The 10,211-nt window shown below is 40.5% G+C and overlaps 1 protein-coding gene across 1 annotated transcript in view; it reads right to left on the reverse strand.

The window, feature by feature from the left end:
* The window catches only part of CUNH18orf25 (chromosome unknown C18orf25 homolog), a 95,990-nt gene that overhangs the window by 19,247 nt on the left and 66,532 nt on the right, over nt 1–10,211 (reverse strand). The window contains exon 3 of the mRNA XM_007943841.2: nt 1,539–1,665. Coding sequence (XP_007942032.1) covers nt 1,539–1,665 — 127 coding nt within the window. The remainder of the gene's footprint in view (nt 1–1,538; nt 1,666–10,211) is intronic.

A 10,211-nucleotide genomic window follows, 5' to 3' on the forward strand; every position in this document is an offset into this window, starting at 1 on the left:
TGTCCTTCCTTGTCTCTTATGGTGGTTTTTGTCTTAAAGTCAATTTGATCAGAAATTAATATTGCCACTCCTGCTCAGTTGCCATTTGCTTGATATATCTTTTTCCAACCTTTGATTTTCAGTCTATTTGTGTCTTTATCTCTAAGGTGTGTCTCTTGTAGGCAGCATATTGATGAGTTTTTTTGTAACCAATTCTTATAAGCATATCTTAAAGCAGGGATCTGTACATTTTTTTCTTCAAAGGGCCAGAGAGTAAATATTTAATGCTTTCTGGGGCACATGGTCTCTGTTGCAACTACTCGACTCTGCTGTTGGAGCGCAAAGCAGCCATACACAACATGCAAATGAATGAGCATGGCTGTCATCCAAGAAAATTTTATTTATGGGCACTGAAATTTGAATTTCGTACAATTTTCACATGTCACAAAGAATTAGCCTTTTTCTGATTTTCTTTCCAATCATTTACAAATGTGAAAATGACTCTTAGATCATGGTCCAGGCAGCAGGACTGATTTGACCCATAGGCTGTAGTTTACTGACCACTGATTTAAAGAAAGGTCCTGTTGTTGTTGTTGTGTGCCGTCGAGTCAGACCTAACTCATAGCGACCCATCCTTGGGCTTCCGAGGCAGTATCACTACGCAGGTAGACTGCCCAACTTTCTTCTGAGGAGTGGCTGGTGGGTTTGAACTGCCAGCCTTCTGGTTAGCAGTCAAGTGCCTTAGGCACTATGCTATCAGAGCTCCACAAAGAAAGGTCCTAGGTAACACCAATGGTTTACACTCAACTACTAACCTAAAATGTGATAGTTTGAACTCACCTAGTAATACTGCAGAAGGAAGAGTTGGCAATCTGCTTTAATTAAGATTACAGCCATGAAAACCCTATGGAGCAGTTCTACTCTTAACACATGGAGTCACCATGAGTTGGGAATCAACTCAATGGCAGTAGGTTTGGTTTTTGGGTTTTGGCCTTAAAGAATGCCAAGGTTCAAAAAAATATTTTCATAATATTATACACTAATTTGATGTCTGTGGCCTTTTCCTGTCCTAAGGAACTAGACTTCTTCTATTGCATGAACATCACTAGAAACAGAACCCTACATAGGAATAGACCAAACAACTTACAAGATTACTTTTAATGAAAGACAAGGAGAGGTGCTCTTGGAAAAGCAAAAGAGGTCTGATGTGAGATACGTATCTCCCAACAGTTTGCTCCCAGTATATATTAAGGCAAAGTGAAAGGCCAGAATATAAGAATGAGAGGAGGAAAAGATATGGCGATGCTTCTACCATAAGAGAAGAATCTGTCAAGCTATCTAGACATGTGCTGAAGATAAAGGAGAAAAACATACACATATAGTTGAGATGTTCTTGATATGAGACAGTACGTAGCACCTACTTAATCAGAAAGTGTCTTTAAAGGTCCCACTATTCATGCCAGCCATGCTATGAGGTGTACCACTTTGTTCTTATTTGTTTTCAGCTGAAAATCAAATCCATAGTTTAAAATATCAGCAAACTCCAATTAACCCCCTACCTTGCATGTTCCTGAACCCCCACAATTTCTACTTCACTATCCGAAGAGGCGATATTAATTTCTTCATTGAGTGGTGCATTGCCAGCAGATGTTTTGTCACTTGCTAAGAATCCTGGATCCAAATGACCTGAGAGAGAAGGGGAGACAAAACAAACAGCACAGTTTGACTTTCTGGAACAGCAGAAACAACTCACTGACTTCCCATTCAGGTGCAGTCACAGACACAGAAGAGCCCCATGAGAAAGGACCTGCTGCAGAGAGACCGTTACCCAAGCCAATCATCAGGGGCAGTGTTCTGTCTGCTTCTTAAATGAATCACTTTTAAAGCATTAAATAGGATATATACTCAGAGTTGAAAGACTATTCGAGCAACATTAAAGTCTGTAAAAGTAAGAACTCAAAGTCTTTCACCTCTGCTCCCATTCCTTAGGGGGAAAAAACTGCCAGTATTTTGGTAAACATCTGTAAGTATATTCAAAACATAGTAATACTCTATTCTTTGTTCTATAACATTTTTTGCATTCAACTTCAATCTACTTTTAAATGACCCGCATAACAGGTTTATCACCATCTAGAAAGCAATGGGATTCTCTACTGTTTATCATTTTAACAGAACAAAATTTTCAACCAGAAAGCTCACAAGCACGTGGAATAATAACAGAACTAATCAATAATGCCATTATTTATACTCTGCTGCTTTGTGAAAGATTAACACTTGTCTATCTGTCAAAATCTGATCCTAAGCTACATCTAAAAGAAAGCCAGAGGCAGATCCCAAGTTTGGCTCTGTGCAAAACCGAAACCTAACGCACACATTACTGACAGTTCTCATGAGAGAAACCAACCACATACTCTGGAAAAGCATGACAGTTTGTGGCACTGATGCATGTAAGGACTTTTTCCAAGCAACTTCATAAAGTGTGTGTTATATGATGCAATAAAACACATTCTCCAGTATCACAGAAAAGGAGAGCTTCACAAAACTCTTTCCATAAAGACAAATGGCATAGCTCAAAGTACGCAGCTCTAAAAGCAATTCTAGCAAGTCAAAATAATCCAGCCTATGTACCCACCCTTGAATGGGTACATTTTAGAGCACCTAAATACCAGTTAACATGGGACAAACAGAGTTGCAATGGGGGCAAATTTCTGTTCACTCTTTAAAGAGTATTTTTATTTATATATATTGTCATTTGTTACAAAATGATTTTTCTGTATTCAAAAACAAACAAAAAAAATCCTTCATGACACCTCATACAAACTGAAGTAATGTAAAGAAAACAAAATTTTACACATAAAATTCTCCCCTTCCCCTTCCTGAGCCTCCTACCTCACTCACTACAAGGTAGTTCAAAAGGTCACTAAAAATCTTGTTATTTTTGTACTCCTGCAAACTTTTAATGTAAACCATTTAGAAAGCTATTGACAGCCCACTACAAAAGCCTTACACAATTTTCACATCCTCTGACCCTATAATCCCATCCCTGAGAATTTCACTTACAGGAAAAAACTTTAAGCATGCAACATGTTATAGGTAACCAAAGATATTCACTACAGTGCTATGCAGAAACTTGGAAGAATGTATGTACAATATACAAAGTGTCACATGTAACACTACAAAACTATGTAAGTGCTGGGTAAAAGCTGCAAAAAGTAATCAAGTTAGAATGATAGTGGGTTTTTTGCACAATTCTTTAATATTGTTTTTATGCTTTTCTTTCCCTTGAAAATGATATACATGAGAAAACCGAAAACTGAAAAAGCTTAAAATGACTTCTATATACAAATGGTAGTTGAGATTACATTACAGTCCACACTGGCTTGTTAACCTCTGTACTAAGGAATTGCATACATAACATTACATGAGTGTTGAGAGTGGGTACAGATGTTTGAACCCTACAATCACACAAAACGTGGCATTCAGACAAAACCCATTTTGTTAACCCTAGGGTGGTTGCTTACATGGAATTTGGTTAAATCTAAATTTGGTAAATCCAAATTCTTACTCTGATCCTGCCCACGACTTTTATTCTCATTCCACTTCAATGTCCTGGTTATGCCTATCCTCATGCACACTGTTCCTACTGCACTGCTAGGAAGGAATGCAAATTGACCGTCTTTCTTTTTTCAAACTATATCCCTTCAACTCCTCTGTATTCACTGGTTCAAGCATCTTGCTTTCTATAGCTGTAACAATTTTGCTCCATTTGTTGGCTCATATAAGAGATACTTGTTTATGACACGCCATACACTGTGTTAGATGCTAGGAATACCAAGCGGAACAAGGCAGACAGACACAGTCTCTGCCCTCAGTGTGCTGACAACAGTCAGGATCCTGCAAAGCAGTCAAAATGCACTGTGGCTTGGAAAGTGTTCTGACAGAGTGAAAAATGGAATAAGAGTGTCCTTTCTGGCACATTCCCCAGACATGGGGTGATCACGGAAGCTGGGCTCTCTGGGAAGGGGGGGTACGGGTGAGAAGGAGCAGCGTAAGGGACATTTGGTTTCCTTTCATGGTATAAAAGTTCAGTGAGATTAGGGGAATGATAATAAAAAGAGTTAAGAGAAACAAAGCTGGCAAAGCCGGCAGAGATCAGGTTATAGTAAGGAGTCTGGAAGTGACCTTGAAAACTGGAAATCATTGAAGGATTTAAGCAGAGGAGTGATATGATCTGGTCTTTCATTTTAGAAAATTTTATTTTGGAGTATAGAATTTATAGCAGGATAGGGAATACTGAAGGCACGGAAACTAGTATGACTGTTGCAGTTTCTTGGGTGAGAAATGACTGGTTGAGCTAGTAAAGAGACAAAATAGGGAATACTCTGTGTGTGTGTATTATTTTTGAGAGAGACAGAGATGGAAAGAGAGAGAGAGAATGTAGAGTCAGTAATGTTGGGGATCGGGCAAATCAAAGAATACATGTAATCAAAAGTGACACCCAAGTTTCTGACTTAGGTAAATGAATGAGTTATGCCATTCAGTGTGCTAATGAACAAAAGAGAAGGAAGAGGCTGACGGTCGTTCCGCAGGACATGATGGCAATGTGCCCTGAGATGCCCAACAGTCAGTTTTGTTCTAAAGCCAGGAGAGATGTCTAGAGTAGAATAGATTTGCTAAGTCCTCAGCAATAGGTGGGAAGATAAAGAGAGTGCGGAAGAGTGAAGGGGCCTGGAACAGAACCCTGATGAACACCAAAGAAGGGAAAGGCAGTGAAGCCCGTAAAGAAAAATGAGAGGCAGAAAGAAAATCAGGAGAGATGGATACCACAGAAGAGCATTTTGAGAGAAGTGCTTAATAATGCCCAGAGATGAAGTCACATAAGAAGGACTAAGAATCACCCACTAGAATCAGTGATAAGATGAGCACAGATGATCTTGGCATAGGGAGTGATAGCACTAAACCCAATGTTGCAAGGTGAAGAATAATGGAAGGTACAACAGAGAGGAGACAAATTTCAAGCAGTATGTAGGAAAGGACATAAACTGGTACGGAGAGGAGACGGGTTTAAGGGAAGGAGATGTACATGCATGTATGCATGTATAGCGTCTAAAAAGGGGACAGATATGGCCACATTTAAACATTGAGGGTAGAAAAACAGCGGAGAACAGCCATAGGTTTGATGGCAAAGTGCTGAGGTAATCTTGATCTGTCAAGAATGTGGCAAGGTCATCTGCAGAGCACAGGTGTGAGAAGGGTAGGAGGGCTGGGATTTAGAAAAGTGAAGTAGTCACGGTGAAGAACAGTGCTGCCTAAGGGAGGAACTGCTGGACAACACTGAGAGCCAGGAAGAGATGCCGATTACAAAATTAATGTGATCCTTAACTCTGAGACTCTGTGATTTTCCCCAGCTATGCTGCAGTGTAGTAAATTACTTAGTAAGGCTTTTCTACCCATAAGTCATTATAAACTCAGTGGTGGAATGAGCAACTGAGGAGCTCCTGATCGTAAATGTTATCCACGTGGGTTGTTTCTGTTGGGCGTGGCACAACACAATGTTATGGGAGGCTCACTCTCAGGTGCTTAGAATTCTGTTGTTATGATTGGTTGGTTTGGCCACTCTGCCAAGCTCAAAAGGAAGCCTCCTATAGAGGCAGAACTCTCTCTGACTGCTGGTTGAGGAAGATGTTCTGCTGAAAGATACACATGCTCCTGAAAGAGACACGTGCTGCTGGGAAAGAGACGCAAGAGACACGCATTGCTGAATGAGACACCGAGGGACATGCACTGCTGGGGGAAAGACTGTGAGAGACTTGGCTGAGAGACGGTGGGCTGGGAGAGAGACTGAGCGTTTTTCCTGAACTTGAATTGTAGCCTGGTGCTTCCCTAATAAACCCTATAGTCTGTGAGTTCTGTGTGGCCATTGCAGTGAATTTTCGAACCCAGGAGAGAGGTGGTGGGTGCTTTGGGAGGAACGGTTGGTGAAAGGGCTGGAGGGAGGCAGCATGTCTGGCCTGGCAGGAATAGGCCTTGGGCTATTGATGGTGATTCTGCCTTTCCTCTTGTGGGGTTAGAGGAGGTCAGAACATGTGGCCTCCTTGCCCTTTTTGCAGTTATGCTTAGCAGGTGGATCCAGGCTCAAAGGATGCATTCAGGGGCCAGACTGCCAGATGAGTACAACAGAAGCCCAACCAGACAAGAGAGATGAAGACATTGGCAAGGGAGAGTTGGACCTCTTTATGTTAGCTAGCGAAGGAAGGGAAGCTGGAAGGACTGGGTGCTATGTTGCAATGAGGCAGAAGAATAAGTGTGGCAGAAATAACACACTGAGAGTGCAGAGAAGCCCACAACAGAAAAGGAGAGCAACAGGAGGAGAAGGAAAACCAATGGTGTGAAAGGAATTACAGGAAGAGAAAACCTAAAAGACATACAGACCATCCAAAAGTGTAAAAAGTCATGGAAATGTAAGTAAGATGAAAAATACGACATTATATTTCCACTCTCTTGACCATTCACAAAAATACAAGCCTTTGGAGTTATCCATTTTCTCCCGTCTCATGCCCTCCTCTGTTGATTATTCTCCTTTGCTGCAGCCTGCCACGTCACCATCCTACAACTTTTCCACTGCCTTCTGGAATAACAGTTCCATGGAAAACCTGCACCGAACTTCCTCTCATAGTCCTTGTGGAAACTTGATGCTCCTAAAGAGGCTGCCTCCTCAGCAATCCTCTGAAGAGGAAGCTGCTCCTACACTCCAACTTCAGGATGAGAATCTCTCACCAATTACTGTCCTCTGTGCTCATGTACCACCACCAGCAGCCTGTATCTTCCATGATGTTATCTTTTAGTTACTGGTACTTCATTCTTCGTTTCCCTCTTTACTTCAAGTCCTGCTATCATGAATGCTCAGTATCTATGTAGACAACCACCCCAAAAGGCTCCGTACCTACTCACTTAGAAATGAGGAGCTGAGCTCTAAAGAAGTACTTACAGCTACTTGTGGTAGACTCACAGCAAGGGGCTCAGCCTGTTACAGGTCTAAAAATAAATTAATTGAATTAAATCAAATTAATAGAGCAGACTGCAGGAATCACTGTGATATAACCCAACTCTTCCTCCTTGATGACTTGATGTTTCTAAATAGTGACTCAGAAACCACAATGAAAAGAGACTAGAATTCATTAGTTCTATCTCTGGGCTCTTTTATCACCATAGTATTAATTTATAATTTCAACTTAAGATAATTTTGTGAAATGTCTCAGTCATCCACATTTCTGAATAACCACTTTACTGATTAGGCTTCCCATCTTAACCTTGTTGTTGTTGTTGTTGTTATGTGCCATCGAGTGGGACCCGACTCACAGTGACCCCTCCTTGGGTTTCCGAGGCAGTATCACTATGGAAGTAGATTGCTCAACCTTCCTTCCGAGGAATGGCTGGTGGTTTTGAACTGCCAGCCTTCTGGTTAGCGGCCAAATGCCTTAGGCACTATGCTACCAGAGCTCCTATCTTAACCTTATCAACTACTATAGCTTCATGTCAGATCTGAGCCTAGAAATATCTTCATCACTCCACCCAATTCTTTTTAAGAAGGAGAATGAAAGGACAACTTACCATGCTACTTTTGCTCATAATCTTATAACGTTTTAAGAAAAATAAGATACCCATCACCAATATTTCAGATTCTTGCAACTTTATTGATCCATTACAGATCCCAAAACTAAGCATTTAAATACTACTTTCACATGATTAGATCAATCCAAACAATTTGGAGGTGTAATTTTGCCTGTAAGAATTGCAAGTCAACCCTGCTGACATATTTAGTACTGTTACAGAACCTGTATGATGCTCTAAAACTGATCACTTAACAACGAGATCTTCTCTGGTAGCCACTATCTTTAGCCTTTAATCAGAAAATCAGTAACCAATCGTTTCACGAGACATCCCATTTTCTTGGCCTAATAATATATTTAGTGCTTCTGTTCTATCTTTTGGTTTGTTGTATAGTGCTTGGGTCTTAAAAGCTTGCAAGCAGGCACCCAAGGCACAACAATTGGTTTCTGTTCACATAGAGCAACAAAAGAAGAATGAGGAATAGGAGGAGGAAATAGAATGTGTGGCTAATTGCCTCTAAGAACAAATGCCTCCTTTGCCATGAAATAAGAACTGGATGGTGCCCTGGCTACCATTACTGAACATTTTGATCAAAGATTCTGTAGAAGAATTCTGATCAAAAGAGGGAAAATGCAGAATGTCAAACTCTCATGGACTCCTAACTTTCTGGAGCCTTAGTGGCTGGCTAAACCTTCGAAACTACTGCCCTGAGATAAACTTTAAACTTTAAACCAAAAACATTCCCTTCTTAAAACAAAACAACAGTTTAGCTCAACTAGTAAAAAAATAAATAAAGTCTGTCTTGAGCATTATGCTCTCATAAGATCTGCCTAAAACAATCAAACTCACCGTCATCAAGTCAATTCTGACTCATAGCAACCCCTTTGGGTTTTCAAGGTGGTAAATCTTTACGGAAGTAGATCGCCCAGTCTTCCTTCTGCAGAGTGGCTGATGGGTTTGAACTGCCAACTTTCTGGTTAGCAGTCAAATGCCTCAGGCACTATGCCACCAGAGTGTGTTCAAACTGACAACAGCAACTTAAAAGACTAAATAGGAACCTAAGGGAGCAGTGAATTTATGCTAATGGAGGAGGAACAACTCAGACAAAGAGGGTGAGAATGGTGGCATAACTTGAAGAATGTCATCAGTGACACTGAATTGTATATGTAGAAACTGTTGGATTGGTATATGCTTTGCTATGTATATTCTCAACAACAAAATTAATTTTAAAAAAGTTAAAAATCGGTAGTTGATAAAATAAGATAAATGAGGTAAGTGCTGGGGACACGAAATACAAATCTGCTGGTGAATGTTAACAAGTCCCGATCTAATGGTCTAAGAGTTTTGCCACATCTCCTGCCAGACCCACCAGGTAAGATGCGCACAGACATCCAGTCAGCTGGAACCCACACCAAATCTGTTATGCTCTGCTGTACAAGAGAACACCCAAGACATGTTCAAAGAGCCGGGAATGTGTCCTCCCTTCCGTTACACTTCAGATCAAGACAATTAGTGCTTTCCCATCACTGCAACCCTCTTCAGCATGCCACACATTCCTGTGGGAGCTCCTGAGCAAAGCCTGACATTCTCTGGCCTTTGGGCCATCCTCCACTTCCCACCATGACTTCACAGGAATGAATCCAAAGGCAGAGCAGCGTATAAAATATAAACACAAGTGTGTCAAAGATGCTAAGAGCTTCCCTCCAAAACGGCCAGAGGTAGCAGTCTTTTCTAGTTCCAAGACAAGAGTAAGCTCTGGAGAGAAAATGTAAATAGCACAGTTACTATATATTAAACTGAACATAAAGCAGAAGGTTTATATTTAGCTACTGGAGCAGCTGGCTGTCTCTGTGTAGATCTTTGCCTGAGTGGCTCTTCAAAAAGATAACTTCTGTCACTCTATGAGAAAATTCCCAATATTTGTCCTCCCACTACAGACCTCTTCAATTCATAAATAAGTCACAAAGAGTTACTAAATGAAGGTAAAAATCAAGCATAGAAAAAGTGGCAACTAAGTTATCACAGCAAACATCATCTTTTTCTTTAAAAGATATAATGCAATTACCTTTAAATTATAAAATCACTGGGTAAGAACTAGTCCTGAGCCTATCTGCAGCACAAGCCAAATGATGTAGGCACGTGAGGTATAAAAAAAGATTGATATATATCTGAATCACTTCTCATTTAGCTTTAAAAACAAGGTAATTTTGGTAATTTTTACTCTGTATATAGCTCTTTCAACAAGAATGGTACAAACAACATTTAAAAAAATGGGGGAAATAAAGGTCTAAAATTCATTAGAGCTCATATGAAGGTGGTAAACAGAAGGAACTTGATCAAACTTTTATCTCCTACGAAAGACTAATACACTGACTTTAAAATGTTAATACTGAAAACATGGCCATTCTCATCTGATTGTAAAAGCCCTTGTACAGGAACAAGAAACCCAAGATACGTTTCTCTGCACTACTACAGTGAAACCTGGGAGAGCCGGGCCTCAGCAGTTGGTCTTGTTTCTCCAGGTCTCATAACTTTTCCATCTTTGATAGGGTGCACTTGCAGTGTAGTAAATTACTTTGTGTGGCTTTTCTACCCATAAGTCTTTGTAAACTCCAAGGTGG

Source organism: Orycteropus afer, unplaced genomic scaffold, assembly GCF_000298275.1.
Source record: "Orycteropus afer afer isolate SDZICR_OR568_19922 unplaced genomic scaffold, OryAfe1.0 scaffold00113, whole genome shotgun sequence".
NCBI lineage: Eukaryota > Metazoa > Chordata > Mammalia > Tubulidentata > Orycteropodidae > Orycteropus > Orycteropus afer.